Below are 18,483 nucleotides of genomic sequence, written 5' to 3' on the forward strand. Positions count from 1 at the left end.
AAGAAAGTTTGGGCGCGCTGAACACGAACGCATCGGGAAACCTCGTACGGCGAACACAAGTCACTCCAAAAAATGACCCGTAGGAGCGATGGATTTATAAATGAATGGTCTATTCACGAGTCAAACAGCATTTTTTTTCAAAAATAATAAGAAGCAAGCAAACCAAAACGATAAAAAATGTTCATCATGTCATGTTACGTTCCTATTGGCTGGCCCCTAACGAACATGAGCATGACACATTTCATAAAAATAACATAATAAAAGATCACATAAAAGATTAATAAATGGTGACACTTCATGACAAGCACTATAGACGATTGATGGATCAATCAGTTAAAAGTAAATAATTGTTTTTAATTATTTAAGGCAAAATAAAATTTAATATAAAATATTTTTTAAATTAAGCCAATACATGAAGACAAAATAAAATAAAGTATCCTCATATGGCTCATAAAAACTAATTTTTAAAAATGACAATTACTACATGAAATAATATAAATTCTTTTTAAAAGATCTTTAAAAATGTGGAAATTAAAAAAAAAAAAGAGGACAGTACATTAAAATTACTAAAATCAGTTAAACGTAAATTAAAATGTAAAATATTTAATTACAACAGTTTAAAAATATAGAAAAATATGCAATTTACTCAAAAAAAATTAAAAAAAATTAGTGAAAAATGTAACTGAAATATATATATATAAAATCTATAGAAAATAAATTCAATATACAAAAAATAATAAAAAGAAAATGACAAATTTGGCGACGTGCGAGAAAATAATGTCATACGAGAAATTGATTAAAAAATATACAATTTTTTTGTATGTTGCAACTAACGCTGCAAAAATAGATTTCATTTAAAAAGTGACTTAAAAAAAATAAAGTACATTTGAAAACATTTTCAAATTATTAAAAAAAAATTGAAAAAATAGGCCATTGCATACGAGGACAAACGGTGCACACAATGCAGTTTTTATGAGTCAAAAGTGGGTTAAAAAAAAAAGAAAAAAAAAAGAAGGGAATGTGGCACCCTTGGGGTCAAAGGCCGCGCCCATTTGAATGCGTCAAAAAGCTCAGCATGACATAAACAATGAGAGGTCCACTTCATGGAAATATGAATATTGCACTCATCTGAAGGAGCAGCACTTCATTATGCAATGTTTAATATTAATAAAGAAAGTAGATAGATATATTATTCATAAGCTGATTTACTGTGGAATCCATGAGTGTGTGTGTGTGTTGCTGTGTGTTGACGTGAGTGACACATTTGAGACGCTCCCTTGCTACGGGCGATACAAGCAGACGACGCTCTTACTTCCTTTTCCATCCTGACAATTCCTGCCAGTGGTTAAGAGGATTTGTCCGAGCGCGGATGAATTTATAATGAATGCAGATTCCCCACTTTTAATCGCTGGGGGGGGCTAAATGATTCACCGCGGGTGCGTCTCAGAGGTGTGTGCCCGCCATGCGGGTCGACTGATGTCATTGAGAAACTTGTTTTTCACGGCAGGTCGTGACCATGATGTCACTTTTAATTGTTTGGGAAATATTAACAGCCAAGTGAGAGTGTCACTACATTTTTTTTTTTTTTTTGGTTAGTTGTTGTCTTTTGGCCTACACGTTGCCATGTTCATTCTTCTTTGCATTGTGCATTTTTAATGGAATATTTTTCATGTCACTCTCAAACTATCTCATCATGTGAGGGGGACTTTAAAGTCGCATATAACAAACACGAACAGAAACAATAGCAGCCTAAATAATACTTAGATTTGATTGATGAAAAGTGATAATATTAATATACTTCTCCCTACCATTATTTTATATATTTATATTTGTATTTTGACCACGTGATGCACTATGTGAATCTTCTCTGTATGACTACATTTTATTTATGAATCCTTTCCTTTTTACAATACAACAGATAGCAAAATGCATTTTCTGTGATTAAAGCATGAGTAATAATTAAAAATACTGTCAAGTGTCACATTCGATTAAATTAGACGCCACTTGTCCTCCAGCACTTGATCTCAAATACCTTTTTATAAACGATGTCAAGGTGTCACGTTTGATTAAATGAGACATCTCATCCGCTGTTTCTACACATTGACAAGTAGTTATTTGGCTCCCTCTAGCGTTCGTAATTGCAAATGCAGGTACGATACAGCTCATAGACGTTACAGACGTGAAGAAATAAAATAAAAAATTGCGCTAGACATGTTACTTTATAAAGTAAAATGTAGCGCTAAATGTCACCTTTTTTGTTCATTATTTTTTTTCCTCCACCATCATCTCCGGAAGATTCGGAATATTTTTGGGGTCAATTTACCGGCAATGCAAGTGAGTTTTTGGCACAACTAAGAAATGGTCGCGTGTACTAAAACAAATAACAGAAAACAAATACAAAAATGTATTCGTGAGAAACATGGAATTCTATCTATTTCCTAAATGGTCAACGTTCAAGCAACAGTTCCGGATGTCGCGTGACAAGCGTCATTGCGTCACATCCGCCTGAATCCGTAATGGCGGCGCTCTCACGAGTCACAATGAACGCTGCTTGCTAGCATAGTTTGAGTCAACCACGGATTGCTCCTGCAAATCGTCTGGAAGGATATTTTTTACACCGGCGCCGACATGTTAAAGGTAGGACACGCTCTGTCTTTAGAAATATAGGTTAAGCCTTCTTTTATTCGGTTTATTCGTATTCGGTTGACGTCTTCGATCGAGTTTAGCATGCTAGCACGTTAGCTAGCTAGGAGTGGGTAAATGGCAAAGTGAAACGTTTCTCACTTTTCTCATTATTTAGCGTTGTACAAAATTCTGTAACATAAATGCAGGGTTGTTCGTAACGTAGTGGTTGTGTGGCCTCACGTAGCTGTACCGTCATTGTTAATATTTTTTTGTAAATAAAAATCGACCTTTTGCTGTCGAACACTTGCACGATAAACCACTGACGATGCTGGACGCGTTTTAAATAATTCTTTATAGTCCAATTTTCAAACTTTTAGGATTTTTTTTTTCAATAAAGTATTTTTTTTTAAAAAGGAAGGAAAAAGTCCCCACCTGTTTTTTTTTTTTTTTTGACACTTCATGAGTTTTAATTTCCTGGGAAAAGACAAATAAAAACTCAACATGACTGTTAATGACACGCTTATCAATAATGGGGCACACACTTGTTAGAGGAAACATTTTCATTTATACTGTACTTGCTTTTTGCACTTTGAAATTATTAGGGAGCAGCTAGCCAAATATGTAGTATTAGCATTATTTTTCGTGTAATACAGCTGCAGCACTAATTCAAATGATTTTTTTTTTTTTTTAATGGCCAGCAGGCGGTCAACGCAGGCCCCTCGTCCTCGGTGTCCTCCCCCCAGCCGGTGAAGGAGTCGAAAGACAACGCGACGCTCGGCCAGCAGGCCATGTTGGACCACATCAAGCCGTGCTGGTACTGGGACAAGAAGGATTTGGCGCACACGCCCTCTCAGTCGGAAGGCCTGGACCCGGGCACGGAAGCCCGCTACCGAAGGGAGGGAGCCCGGTTCATATTCGACGTGGGCACCCGACTCGGCCTGTATCCTTTTTCTATGGCACGTGTTTCAGAATGCGCTCGCAGCATAATGCATAAGCATCAGTGTTTGTTTTCTTGACCACTGGCAGACATTACGACACGCTGGCCACAGGCATCATCTATTTCCACAGATTCTACATGTTTCACTCGTTCAAGCAGTTCCCCAGATATGTAAGTTCAATGCAGGGAAAGGACAAAAAAAATAAATTTTTGAAATGTGTTTTGAAAATGGTTACAATTAGGGCTGCACGATATTGGAAAATCATGCGATATAGTTGCTGAATATAGTGATAACGATATGAATGCGATATTTAACATGTACCTAAAGAAATGACATTTTTATTATCTAATGAAAGAATTACATTTTTAATGCAGCAAAATAAGCAAACTCAATATATTCTTCATTAATTAATTGTAATTACCTCTCGATAATGTTCAACAATTGGATGGTGGTGCACATTTTAGTTAGTAACTGACTGGTCAAAAATTCCATATGGTACTTATTGCATGTCTTTGCGATATGCATATTACATGGGCCAATATCACTATCGATATTTTTTTTATGTACAGTATTGTGTAGGGGTGGGAGAAAAAATCTATAGCAATATATTGTTGCCTTCTCTGTTGCAATAAGTTATCGATACATTGATGATAGATATTGAGATAATGTGTCCAGTTGTGCAGTGTTATGTTATGCACTTTAATTTGTCTCACTTTACAATGTTTACAGTTAAAAGGCTCAGAGGCAATGAGGCACTATGCAGAACTTTGTACATTGTGCTAAGTTTTGGCATTGAATAAATGCATAATTAGACATTTTCCTTTTTATGGCAATTTGTTGGCTTTTTCAGTCACATATTGTGAGATATTGCTATTTTTTTGACAATATAAAAAAATTGTAGATATAGTGTGTCGTGATATTATCGATATTGTGAGCCAAATATCGTCACAGTATCGAATCGTGGTTTACCTGTATCGTCCCACCCCTAATATTGTGCAGCCCTAATTACCATACATTTTATCTGATTTTTGTTTTCCAAACAAAACATTTTTTTTAGGGAATTAATTTTTTTTTTTTTTTTTTTTTTTAAATAAGTCTTGTGTAAATTTTTTGACAATTTTTGTAGAATTAGAAAAAAAAACTGTTCCCTAAAATGTTTTGTTTTTTTGAGTGAAGAAATGTTATGTTATACTTTCATTTAATTTCAAAATCATTCCATTTCTTTACATTTATTGTGAGCAGAAATTCTTATTTTAAGAGAAAAAAATTGTTTGTTTTTAGAAAAGTGACATTTTGTGGGAAAAATGTTTTTGGACAACATCCCTTTTCATTACAATTTGTTTTTCAAGAGCAGGGTGTATTTTTCAATGGCTTTTAATTCACACACAAAAAAAATGAAACATTTTAGAAGAATTTATTTAACATTTCTAAGTAAAAGGTACACTTTTTTTTCATTTTTTTTTTCAAGCAAGTCAGTTTTATTTTAAGATTTTCTTTTCTGCCTTTGCATTTTAAGGCACCATCCTTTTTTCATTTTCTGCCTAAAAATATTCATTCATTAAGTACAATTTGTTGTTCTCAAGTCAGAGACTTTTTTTTTGTCAGGAACAACAAAATTGGTACTTTTTGTGAAAAACGGAGGAAAAGTTATTTAAAAAAAAAAAAAAAAAAAAAGTAATACTAATAATGTCATGTTTGTGTTTGAGGTGACGGGAGCTTGTTGTCTCTTTCTGGCGGGCAAAGTGGAGGAAACGCCCAAAAAGTGTAAAGACATCATCAAGACGGCTCGCAGTTTGCTCAACGACGTGCAGTTCGCTCAGTTTGGAGACGACCCTAAGGTCCGCTTCGCAAACATTGTTGGAAAATCCAAATAAGTTCACGACTTTCACTTAAAAAAAACAAAAAACATAAAATCAAACTGTGCATTCCAGGAGGAGGTGATGGTGTTGGAGCGAATCCTGCTGCAGACGATCAAGTTCGACCTGCAGGTGGAGCACCCGTACATGTTCCTCCTGCGTTACGTCAAGCAGCTCAAAGGTGATTTTAAAAATTGCACACCATTAATCTTGTCATCTTTAAGATCATGTTTGACGTCTCGTGTGCTTGAAAGGGGAGAAGACCAAAGTATGCAAGGTTCTCCAGATGGCGTGGACCTTCGTCAACGACAGGTGAACTGCTCGCATAAATTCACCTGACTGAGCAACAGGTGTGGCTTCCAGGTGACCTGTAGTAACCGCCTTTTTACACCCCCCCTTGCTCCCAGCAGCCTGTGCACCATGCTGTCGCTGCAGTGGGAGCCGGAGATCATCGCCGTGGCCGTCATGTACCTGGCGGGCCGCCTGTGCAAGTTTGACATCCAGGAGTGGACGGCCAAGCAGTTGTCGCGCCGCTGGTGGGAGCAGTTTGTCCAGGACGTCCCCGTCGAGCTGCTCGAAGGTACACAAACTCCAAGCAAAGCATTTTTAAATCATCAAAACAAAGTCAATAAAATTAAAAAATCCCAAACGCTTCTCACGCTGCTGGATGTTATGTTGTTGTTGTTGTTAGACATCTGCCATCAGATCTTGGACCTGTACTCCCACGGCAACAAGCCCATCCCCCAGCAGCTGCAGGACAAGGAGCGGGCGCCCGTTGGCCCCGCCCTGACTCCGACGCCCCCGGCGGCGGCGCTGCCGCCGTCGTTGGTCGCCAACCCGCCGTCGGCCAAGAAGACGTCCCCGCAGGGCGGCAGCCCCGCGCGCCAACTCAAACGAGCGCACGTGAGACAGCACTTCGTTTAATTCTGGGGTTTTTTTTATACTTGCTTCACGCCGCCGGCCACTAAAATCTTTTTGTTCTCCCTGCAGACCTCCCCCAAGGAAGAAGCAAAGCCCCCAGGTACACCCACAGACCATTCTGAATGACATCAACTGGTAACACTTTGAATATTTGAAGATGTTTAATATTCTTTCATGTTTAGAGCAAGTTGGATCAAAGATTCCTCGTCTGGAGAGCCCCATGCCGCCGCTGCCCACCTCGCAGCCGCCGCCACCGCCAGGTACGCAAGGCCACCTCGCACTACAAAAGATACTTGACAAAAAAATAGATGTTGAATGTCGTTTTGTTTTTTACAATAAATGTGATATTTATGGCCAAAAAAAATAGTTATATATCTTTGGGGAGAAAAGTCATTTTTTAGTTTTTGTTTTTTTTAAGTATTTCTTTTTTCTTTTCTTTTTTCAAGAAATTCCATATTATAAAAATTGACATTTTTAGCAAAAGGTGTCATAAGTTTACAAAATGGTTTTATCTTAAAAGTAATGGTTTTATTTTAAAAATTAATAAAAAGTTGTTGTTTTTTTGTCAAAAAATTAGGTCATACTATACAAAAATGTTATGAATTAATTTTTATTTTTTTACAAAAACATTTTATATATCAGCTTGTTTTATTGTCGTTTTGTTTACTGAAAAATTAATGCTTTTTTAAGGTTTTTTTTTTTTATTGTGCATTGAAATTTTTCACAGAACTTGCTTTCAAGTATTTTATTTTTTTTTAAAGGTTCTATATTTTTTCAAAAAGAAAGGTGTAATTTTATTTTTTTCATTTCAAAATAGTAATATTATCAAAATAATATTTTTACAGTAGTTTTCTTTATTAAAATTTTTTCTTTATTACAAAAATGTGCATTTAAATTTTTCACAAAACTTGCTTTCAAGAAATTTGTATTTTATTTTAAAAGGTTCTGTATTCTGTAAGAGGTGTAATTTTGTTTATTTCAAAATACTCATATTTCTACAGTAATTTTTTTCTTTTTTATTACAAAAAGTCAAGCATTTTTTTTTCAAATGTTTCACAGGAAAGTTATGTATTGTACTACTAAAAGTTATAGTTAAAGAAGTTGTTCCTTTTTTAAGTTCTCCCTATATACATTTTTTTTAGAAAATTAATTTACAATTTACTCAATTGTACGTTATAAAATTGACAAATAATGCATTAAAAAAAATACAAAAAACAGTAATTTTATTTTAGAATTTTTACTTAAAATAAAATGTCAAAAGTAATCTTTAAAAAGAAAGTGTGTGTGTGTATGTATATGTATGTATGTATATATATATATATATATATATATATATATATATATATATATATATATATTATTATTATTAACATATAATATAATATTAGGGGTGTGAATTGCCTAGTACCTGACGATTCGATTCGTATCACGATTCACAGGTCACGATTCGATTCGATACCGATTAATCCCGATACGAATTTATAAGTCGGTTGTTGCGATTTTTTTCATTCAAATTTAGAAAATACTAATCAGTAAACTTGTAGCGTGTAAGATTTGTATGAAAATGTATTATTTATTTATCTGAAACTTCAGTCTTATACAGGTTGTAATCTGTTTCATGTTTGAACAGCATTAAAATAAAATATTAAGGCTCAATGTTCCGTTCATATAACATTCTTCCAGGCTCAAGGTGTGAAATTTAGACGTTTTGTTGAATATTTTTCCATTAAAAATGGAAGTTTAAAAATCGATTCAGCCGCCTATTGAATCGATTCGAGAATTGCGCAATGTAGTATCCTGATATATTGCTGAATCGATTTTTTAACACCCCTAATATATATATATATATATATATATATATATATATATATATATATATATATATATATATATATATATATATATATATATATATATAAATTTAGGGGGAAACTAGTCGTATATTTAAAAAAGTAATAAAATAAAGTAATTTTTTTTGCCAAGTGTGTAAGCATGTAAAATCTAATTTATTTATTTTTTCCTCTTTTTCATTCAAGAGCGCAAACCGGCCGCCCCCGCCCCGCCCGCCGACGCGGAACCCCCGAGCGAAGCGGCCCCGCCGCCCCCTCACGCGCCGCCTCCCAACCAGCCCCACGCGCCCCCGCCCCTCCCTCACCGCCCGCCCCCGCCGCCGCCCTCCAACTACGTCATGTCCACCAGCGGCTCGTACATGTCGGGCGAGGGCTTCCAGAGTCTTCAGTCCATGATGAAAACGGAGGCGGCCGCCTACGCGCCCCCCATGCCGCCGGCCTACGCCCCCCCGATGCCGCCCTACCACGTTTACCCGCCGCCCACGGCCCCGCCGCCGGCCCACCCGCCGCCCAGCAGCTACCCGCCGCCCGCCATGCCTCCCAGCTACCCTCCGCCGGGCTACACCAGCTTCCCCCCGCCTCCCCACATGCCCCCGACCCACGTGCCCCCGCCCATGGGCCTCCCCCCCGCCGGGTACCCGCCTCCGCCTGTGCAACAAGGACAGTCGCAGGTGCCCCTGCCCCCGCCGCCTGGCATGCCCATGAACCGCGGCGGCTGGATGAGATGAAGTGAGTTGTTATATTTTCCTTACTTGAACTGTTATGATTTGATGGCTACAAAACCTCCTGGGAATAGTTTAGTTGGCGTTTAGGTAGTTTTGTCACAAAAATATTCAAATAAAAGGAAAAACTTGTGTTGCAAATATTATAACAACTTTGATAGGACCCTATGGCTGCTCAATTATTGAAAAAATATTAAGCACGACTAATCAAACAATTTTACTAGAAACTAAAACTAGAAAATGTAAATAACACTAAAATAATTTAAAATAATTATTTATTATTTATTTTTAAGTTTCAAATAAAATTATTTGAAACACAAATTATGAAAGTTCCTTTTGGACCAAACATTTATAAAATTTGTTTTTATAATTAACAAAAAAAAAAAAATGTTAAAAATTAAAAAAATAAATAAATGTGCAAATGTACAAATTCAAGTATGGTTTCCTTGTAAAAACAAATATGTATTGCAGTTGCTTTGTGTACACTAATAAATTGCCGTAGAACAGTTGTAACATTTAAATCATTTCAATTAATATATTTTCTTTAACGATAATGGCAATTTTTTAATCGTGGAGTGTAATAATTGAAATTGTAATTTAATTTCGATTAATTGCACAGGTACCCCAAAAATGGTCAAATGTGACAAACCCACTATGCAAAAGAACCAAATGTTCCCACTGGGTGCCACAAGGGGGGCAGTGTCGGTGCAAAAATAAAAATAAAATCAAGCAAACATGAGCCGTTGAATCAACTCTTGGTTTTATTTTTCTCCTGATTTCTAAACGTGGCCTGTTCCGCCAGATTGCTGCAATCAGCCTTGAGGTGGACGGGAAGACGTTTTACAGTCATGCTAGTTGCGGCTACGTTAGCTCTGAGTGTTCCAAATGCAAAAACGTGTCCCAGTGTCTACAAATATGTACATTTTTCTACAAGAGAATCATGGCTTCCAGTCACTTCCTAGGAAAAAAAGGACACTTTTTTTATTTTTTTATTTTATACTGGTAATTAAATTATTAGGACCACACTGGAGAATAAAAATAAAATTACATTTTACTACCAAAAGTACAATTAAAACTTCCATAACTTTACAAATAGCTAAACAAAAAATGTGTTTTCACCAAAAACCCTATTGCATTTTTTTTTTTTTAAAAAGACTTGTCAAATAAATTGTACTTGAAGCTACCTTTACTGTATATTAGTCAAAGTTTTGTTGTACGAGTGTGGCCCTAATACTGTTGGCTTGTGATGGAGGTGCACAGTGGACACGTTTTTTTATTTTGGAAGTGTAAGTTTAAAGAAAAGGGAGTGTTGCATCCATGTCTGCGTACTCTCTTGCGTCTGACATCAGGTTTTGTTTTTAATTAAAAAGGTTTCAGGGAGTACAGCTAACTCGCGTTGTCAGAATCCTAAAAAAGTTGCAAAGAACATGCACGACGCCATCGAGACGCTTCCGCCGACCTGAGAAACGTGATTGTCGAGCATACAACAGCATCCTAACGGGCTCGTTTCATCGTTTCAAAAGTCCACAAAATTATCGTTAAAAACCTTCATATTCGCCCAGGGGAGAAGTCGTAGCCACAGAATAACAAAATGCTATTCACAAAAACGGCAAACTCCAAAATAGTTGATCACATGGCCGCTTTGATCGCACGCGTGACTATTATTAGCGCAAGAAGGAAAAATAAAGTGACTACAAGAATAAAGTTGGAGAATAAGTAGTATTTGAAAGGATAACGTTATGGGGGCAATCATTTAATTGGGGGGGTGGAGGGAGTTTCAACTTCACCTAAATGAGGGGAAATTTTTCCTAAGGTAATCATTGTTGAACTGTTTAACTTATTTTTCTCTTTAATAAGAGAAAACTCATTTTAGGTTTTTCGCCTGAGTTTCAATTGATGACAATATTTCATAGAAAGATGAAGTTACTCTTAATAAAATAAATAAATAAAATTCAAGTTAGTACTTTAAAAAAAATTGTAAAGTTCAATTTTATTCTGGAAAGTAAAAAGTGAGTATTTTGTGCAGAATGAATTTGATTAACTTCATTATTTTTCTTGTATAACTTTTAAATAACTTTTTTTTTTTTTCTTCTTCTTCCCCCCACTTGCTGTCAACTGAAGATGACATCACCTGTGCTGAGGAAATAGGTAACATCACGTCACGGCTCACCTGATAGTTGGGATTTTTTGACCTGAATCTCTATTTCATCCTCAGCTCCAGCGTGTGCGATCAGCACCGACTTACCCTTGACGGCGTTCTGTGAGACGAGTTCTGCTCCGGTGTTGGACGAGAAGAAAAAATAGTTCGGTGAGTTGGCTGGGTCCACTTAAGCAAAGCGTTTTTCTTCTAAAAACAATTTGTGTTCAAAAGAGTGATGCATTTTGCATCACTAAACTCCTTTCTGAAAAAAGTCAGACGCCATAACCGCCGAGTACTATTTTTCTGTTGGTTCGTATCACTGCGCGTCGCCCTGTAGACAGCTGATAGACGCGCCTTGGAAAAGACAACTTTTCGATTAGTGTGCGTCTATCAGCTGCATGCGGGCCGCCAAGCAGTGATACGAATGAACAGAAAAATAGTACCCGGCGGTTATGGCGTCTGACTTTTTCCAGAAAGGAGTTTAATGATGCAAATGTAACACTCTTTTGAACACAAATTGTTTTTAGAAGAAGAACACTTTATTGAGGTGAGCCCAGCCAACTCGCCGGACTATTTTCTTCTCGTCCAACACCGGAACAGAACTCGTCTCACAGAACGCTGTCAAGGGTAAGTCAGTGCTGATGGCGCACGCTGGAGGTGAGGATGAAATAGAGATTCATGCCAAAAAAATCGGAACTATCCCTTTAAGTCAGCAAACTGATTGGTCTTTACCTGTTCCCTCAACACAGGTGATATCGGTTAACAGCAATAGTTTTTAGTCCTACATGAAAAATAATTACATTATCACATACTTAGAGACAGAATGTTATTTTACTGTTGAAAATGGCTCAATGAGTCAAAAAAAAAAGTTTTCCAACTTTATCCTTGCAGTATATAATTTTTCTTCATCATCATTGGTGAAATAGAAAGAAAAAAAAAGTAAGACGTTAACAATGAAGTCTTCCTAAGTGTTTGATTTTATACAGAATATACAAAGTTAAAGATGTGGAGACATTAACAAGTCCAAAAGATGTTAAGTCACAGTGGGTCCGCACCCCTTAACACACGTTTCAAACACTTTCCACCTCTAATATGATAAACGTGACAGGGCACTGCTTTGCAAAAAAGAAAGTTAACCTACACTTGCGCTAACGCTAACAAGAAAATCCTACACGGTTGAGGTTGACCTCACTGAGGGGATTGGAAAACGCTACCCGTAACAGCTAGGGGGCGCTAGAGGAGCTCAAGGGAAGATTTCTTGTGTGCTTGGAACCACGTCACGCCGGCACCCTCAAAGTCCAAAGTGTTTGCAACAATGTGGTGAAGGTCAAAACGAGCGAGGGCCGCCTAATTTGTCTCAGTGTTGGTGGTGGTGTTGTTCCAGTGCTTTCCAGGCCCGTGGACATCGCCGACTACTGACGCCCCCTGGTGGCAGGCGGCGCTACAGCGGCCCCTTGAACTGGTTGCCTGACAGGTGCTGGCGGATGGACAGCTTGGAGCCTGCAGCGTCGCCCAACTTCCTCCACACCACCTGCGCAAGACAACATTTTATTGTCAGACAATAAATTTGGGGGGAAGGAAAAAAAGTTTTTCTGTGATTTTTTTTTTTATATATTCCACAAAAAATATTTTTCAGAAGGTGACAAAGCTATTTAAACAAAATCATTTTCAATCAAAAAAAAGGTCTTAATGTTTTTTTTTTAAGACATATTTTTTTTCATTTACTCATTTAATGACTTTTGTTCTGCCTGTTTATTTTGGGTGTATTTCCACTGTCAACCACAAGAGGGCGACAGCTGTATTTCGTTTGTGAACATTTGCAATGGAAAAAGAATTGTAACGCTGCTTGTGTCTACAAGGCTGGCTCTTGTCAAGACGCTATCAGTGACGCGCATGCGCAGAGGATCCCGCCATCTTGGATAGCCAACTACGGCAACCACACTAGAACATATACCTTTATATGCTACGTGCAACAACATGAAAAAAACCAACAGATTGATGCATTTTAAAGTAACTAATTTTTAATGCTATAAGATGAACATTTTACTTTTGACCTCATTACATTATAGTGAGTCTGCATTGTTGCACTTTACAGCAAGTCTGCCATGTGTGTTTTAAATGCCCCCCTTGCCTCACCCACCCTCAAAAACTATCCTATGATATATTGGGCACACATTGTCCTCAAGACATTAAAAATACTGCTGACTAAACGTAAATATTAATAATGAAGACTCACTAGGAATGTAATGTCAAAAGTAAAACGTTGGTCTTTAAAACCTGTAGAATTAAAATAGTTTCTTTATAATGCATCAAGAATATACTTTTTTTTTTTTTTCATTGTTGTATCATGTTTTTACGAACGCGAACTATCGGGAAAGAATATAAAAGTATTTTGTTCTAGTGAAGTTGCCGTAGTTGGCAATCCAAGATGGCGGGATCTTCTCCGCATGCGCGTCACCGATCGCGTCTTGACAGGGTCCTCCCAAGGTCGAATTTGTCGGCTGCATGACGTCACTATCGGCGCGACTCTACAACTCGCACAGACTTAACACCGTTTAAAACATCGACTTGCATCGTTTAAACTGAAGCTGATTGAATGTCAAATCATTTTGAATATTGCTTTGTTGCTCATTTTTCTCAATAAGGAAATGTTATTTTTTGGGGATTGGTACACTTTAACGCTGTGCAGTAATTTTCTGTTACCCATGTGTTTATTTTAAGTCCATTGAAAGACCTTAAAAAAATGTAAACGCTACAAAAACATGCCCAATTGGGGGGGTTGAATCAATTCCAAAACAATTGAAAAAAATAATTAAAAGTGTTTGGTCTGGTGTGCTCCTGATGAAGAAACACGCCCACACATCTATTGTGTGGAATGACCTGATTTAGAGGATAAAAAGCGACTCGTTTTTAACTTTAACTTATTCATTGCAGCCCAGAACAGCAAACGGACTAAAACGCAGCGACAAAACGTGTTGTGATGGTGTGTTGGCGTACGTTGCACATCTCCCTGACGATGGCCTTCTCCTTCTCGCTGAGGTCGTCCTCGTAGTCTTCGGGAACTTGCTTGTCCAGGTTCTCGTGGACCTCCAGAACCTGCGGGGCCGGACCAAAGACAGGACGTGAGCCACGGCGGCGGACCAAAAGGAAAAACCCGACTGGGTGGAAGGAAGCCCCGCCCCTCCCACTCACCTTCATGGCGTGCACCACCGCCTCAGGCTTCTGGACGCAAGACAAGTATCCCGTGGCCGGAGACGATTCGCTGGTGGGGAGACGACCCGAACCCTGGACGTGAACAACATCGGCATGCATCAAACGATTAAGGCCAACAAGACACCACTAAACTTCGTATATTTCAGGTGCAAGGTGTGTGTACTGACCAGGTCGTGTCGTTGGGGCAGTGAGGACAGCTGCGACTCAGAGTGGTACAGGGTCGTCCCTTTCCGCAGGGCTCGCAAGTCACCTGGATTACACTGAACAAACAAACGTGGTGATGATGATTATTGTTATGAATATATGATTTAAAAAAAAAAAAAGAAAGAATCCGCAGCCCCCAAACAGAAGCACAGCAGATATCATGCACCAAATTCAAGGAAGAAAAAGCAGGCGAGTTTGATTATTTGACAGTATTTGATGTGGATCATCGAGGTGCTTATGTTATCAATTTTGGTATAAAAAATGCATGAGGCCTGGGAGCTCCGATGCTATAAATAGTGCCACGACCTCTTGCGAGTGTGGCATTTGTTGGCCGCCTCACGCGAGCGCATTTATTTTTAGTCAAATAAAAAACGCCTTACTATACATGGTCGTTTTTTTAACAGAATAAAAAACGCCTTACTATACATGGTCGTTTTTTTAACTAAATAAAAAACGCCTTACTATACATGGTCGTTTTTTTAACAAAATAAAAAACGCCTTACTATACATGGTCGTTTTTTTAGTCAAATAAAAAACACCTTACTATACATGGTCGTTTTTTTAACAAAATAAAAAACGCCTTACTATACATGGTCGTTTTTTTAACAGAATAAAAAACGCCTTACTATACATGGTCGTTTTTTTAACTAAATAAAAAACGCCTTACTATACATGGTCGTTTTTTTAACTAAATAAAAAACGCCTTACTATACATGGTCGTTTTTTTAACAGAATAAAAAACGCCTTACTATACATGGTCGTTTTTTTAACAAAATAAAAAACGCCTTACTATACATGGTCGTTTTTTTAACCAAATAAAAAACGCCTTACTATACATGGTCGTTTTTTTAGTCAAATAAAAAACGCCTTACTATACATGGTCGTTTTTTTAACAGAATAAAAAACGCCTTACTATACATGGTCGTTTTTTTAACAGAATAAAAAACGCCTTACTATACATGGTCGTTTTTTTAGTCAAATAAAAAACGCCTTACTATACATGGTCGTTTTTTTAGTCAAATAAAAAACGCCTTACTATACATGGTCGTTTTTTTAACTAAATAAAAAACGCCTTACTATACATGGTCGTTTTTTTAACAGAATAAAAAACGCCTTACTATACATGGTCGTTTTTTTAACAGAATAAAAAACGCCTTACTATACATGGTCGTTTTTTTAGTCAAATAAAAAATGCCTTAGTATACATGGTCGTTTTTTTACCAAAATAAAAAACGCCTTACTATACATGGTCGTTTTTTTAACAAAATAAAAAACGCCTTACTATACATGGTCGTTTTTTTAACTAAATAAAAAACGCCTTACTATACATGGTCGTTTTTTTAACAGAATAAAAAACGCCTTACTATACATGGTCGTTTTTTTAACAAAATAAAAAACGCCTTACTATACATGGTCGTTTTTTTAACAGAATAAAAAACGCCTTACTATACATGGTCGTTTTTTTAACAGAATAAAAAACGCCTTACTATACATGGTCGTTTTTTTAACAGAATAAAAAACGCCTTACTATACATGGTCGTTTTTTTAGTCAAATAAAAAACGCCTTACTATACATGGTCGTTTTTTTAACAAAATAAAAAACGCCTTACTATACATGGTCGTTTTTTTAACAGAATAAAAAACGCCTTACTATACATGGTCGTTTTTTTAACAAAATAAAAAACGGCTTACTATACATGGTCGTTTTTTTAGTCAAATAAAAAACGCCTTACTATACATGGTCGTTTTTTTAACAAAATAAAAAACGCCTTACTATACATGGTCGTTTTTTTAGTCAAATAAAAAACGCCTTACTATACATGGTCGTTTTTTTAACAAAATAAAAAACGCCTTACCATACATGGTCGTTTTTTTAACAAAATAAAAAACGCCTTACTATACATGGTCGTTTTTTTAACAGAATAAAAACCGCCTTACTATACATGGTCGTTTTTTTAACAGAATAAAAAACGCCTTACTATACATGGTCGTTTTTTTTGTCAAATAAAAAACGCCTTACTATACATGGTCGTTTTTTTAACAAAAAAAAAAACGCCTTACTATACATGGTCGTTTTTTTAACAAAAAAAAAAACGCCTTACTATACATGGTCGTTTTTTTATTCAAATAAAAAACACCTTACTATACATGGTCGTTTTTTTAGTCAAATAAAAAACGCCTTACTATACATGGTCGTTTTTTTACCAAAATAAAAAACGCCTTACTATACATGGTCGTTTTTTTAACAAAATAAAAAACGCCTTACTATACATGGTCGTTTTTTTAACAAAATAAAAAACGCCTTACTATACATGGTCGTTTTTTTAACAAAATAAAAAACGCCTTACTATACATGGTCGTTTTTTTAACAGAATAAAAAACGCCTTACTATACATGGTCGTTTTTTTAGTCAAATAAAAAACGCCTTACTATACATGGTCGTTTTTTTAACAAAATAAAAAACGCCTTACTATACATGGTCGTTTTTTTAACAGAATAAAAAACGCCTTACTATACATGGTCGTTTTTTTAACAGAATAAAAAACGCCTTACTATACATGGTCGTATTTTTAACAGAATAAAAAACGCCTTACTATACATGGTCGTTTTTTTAACTAAATAAAAAACGCCTTACTATACATGGTCGTTTTTTTAACTAAATAAAAAACGCCTTACTATACATGGTCGTTTTTTTAACAGAATAAAAAACGCCTTACTATACATGGTCGTTTTTTTAACAAAATAAAAAACGCCTTACTATACATGGTCGTTTTTTTAACCAAATAAAAAACGCCTTACTATACATGGTCGTTTTTTTAGTCAAATAAAAAACGCCTTACTATACATGGTCGTTTTTTTAACAGAATAAAAAACGCCTTACTATACATGGTCGTTTTTTTAACTAAATAAAAAACGCCTTACTATACATGGTCGTTTTTTTTAACTAAATAAAAAACGCCTTACTATACATGGTCGTTTTTTTAACAGAATAAAAAACGCCTTACTATACATGGTCGTTTTTTTAACAGAATAAAAAACGCCTTACTATACATGGTCGTTTTTTTAGTCAAATAAAAAATGCCTTAGTATACATGGTCGTTTTTTTAGTCAAATAAAAAACGCCTTACTATACATGGTCGTTTTTTTAACAAAATAAAAAACGCCTTACTATACATGGTCGTTTTTTTAACTAAATAAAAAACGCCTTACTATACATGGTCGTTTTTTTAACAGAATAAAAAACGCCTTACTATACATGGTCGTTTTTTTAACAAAATAAAAAACGGCTTACTATACATGGTCGTTTTTTTAGTCAAATAAAAAACGCCTTACTATACATGGTCGTTTTTTTAACAAAATAAAAAACGCCTTACTATACATGGTCGTTTTTTTAACAAAATAAAAAACGCCTTACCATACATGGTCGTTTTTTTAACAAAATAAAAAACGCCTTACTATACATGGTCGTTTTTTTAACAGAATAAAAACCGCCTTACTATACATGGTCGTTTTTTTAACAGAATAAAAAACGCCTTACTATACATGGTCGTTTTTTTTGTCAAATAAAAAACGCCTTACTATACATGGTCGTTTTTTTAACAACAAAAAAACGCCTTACTATACATGGTCGTTTTTTTAACAAAAAAAAAAACGCCTTACTATACATGGTCGTTTTTTTATTCAAATAAAAAACACCTTACTATACATGGTCGTTTTTTTAGTCAAATAAAAAACGCCTTACTATACATGGTCGTTTTTTTACCAAAATAAAAAACGCCTTACTATACATGGTCGTTTTTTTAACAAAATAAAAAACGCCTTACTATACATGGTCGTTTTTTTAACAAAATAAAAAACGCCTTACTATACATGGTCGTTTTTTTAACAAAATAAAAAACGCCTTACTATACATGGTCGTTTTTTTAACAGAATAAAAAACGCCTTACTATACATGGTCGTTTTTTTAGTCAAATAAAAAACGCCTTACTATACATGGTCGTTTTTTTAACCAAA

At 35.9% G+C, this 18,483-nt stretch overlaps 2 protein-coding genes across 6 annotated transcripts in view; one reads left to right on the top strand and one right to left on the bottom strand.

Moving 5' to 3' along the window:
- Nucleotides 1–2,453: 2,453 nt before the first annotated feature.
- Nucleotides 2,454–12,583, top strand: ccnk (cyclin K). 4 transcript variants are annotated; one of them, XM_077510180.1, is made up of 13 exons: nucleotides 2,454–2,637; nucleotides 3,324–3,565; nucleotides 3,652–3,733; nucleotides 5,270–5,401; nucleotides 5,495–5,600; nucleotides 5,674–5,731; nucleotides 5,830–5,999; nucleotides 6,111–6,322; nucleotides 6,410–6,440; nucleotides 6,523–6,600; nucleotides 8,377–8,919; nucleotides 11,034–11,060; nucleotides 12,437–12,583. In XM_077510180.1, exons 1-11 carry the CDS (start codon nucleotides 2,629–2,631, stop codon nucleotides 8,916–8,918), a joined length of 1,662 nt encoding a protein of 553 aa, XP_077366306.1. In that variant the 5' UTR covers nucleotides 2,454–2,628; the 3' UTR covers nucleotide 8,919; nucleotides 11,034–11,060; nucleotides 12,437–12,583. The 4 variants fall into 4 exon arrangements, with proteins under 4 accessions (XP_077366306.1, XP_077366304.1, XP_077366307.1 ...); XM_077510178.1 differs by lacking the exon at nucleotides 11,034–11,060; XM_077510181.1 differs by lacking the exon at nucleotides 11,034–11,060 and having other exon boundaries at nucleotides 3,327–3,565.
- Nucleotides 11,673–18,483, bottom strand: part of LOC144010083 (coiled-coil domain-containing protein 85C-B-like) — a 184,455-nt gene continuing 177,644 nt past the window's right edge. The window contains exons 5-8 of one of the 2 annotated variants that reach the window (XM_077510185.1): nucleotides 14,433–14,525; nucleotides 14,245–14,337; nucleotides 14,050–14,148; nucleotides 11,673–12,583 (exon numbers count right to left, since the gene is read on the bottom strand). In XM_077510185.1, the coding sequence (XP_077366311.1) occupies nucleotides 12,494–12,583; nucleotides 14,050–14,148; nucleotides 14,245–14,337; nucleotides 14,433–14,525 (375 nt within the window). In that variant the 3' untranslated portion in view covers nucleotides 11,673–12,493. The remainder of the gene's footprint in view (nucleotides 12,584–14,049; nucleotides 14,149–14,244; nucleotides 14,338–14,432; nucleotides 14,526–18,483) is intronic. The other variant, XM_077510186.1, reaches the window with a different exon arrangement.

The sequence above is a fragment of the Festucalex cinctus genome, chromosome 21, assembly GCF_051991245.1.
Source record: "Festucalex cinctus isolate MCC-2025b chromosome 21, RoL_Fcin_1.0, whole genome shotgun sequence".
Taxonomy (NCBI): domain Eukaryota; kingdom Metazoa; phylum Chordata; class Actinopteri; order Syngnathiformes; family Syngnathidae; genus Festucalex; species Festucalex cinctus.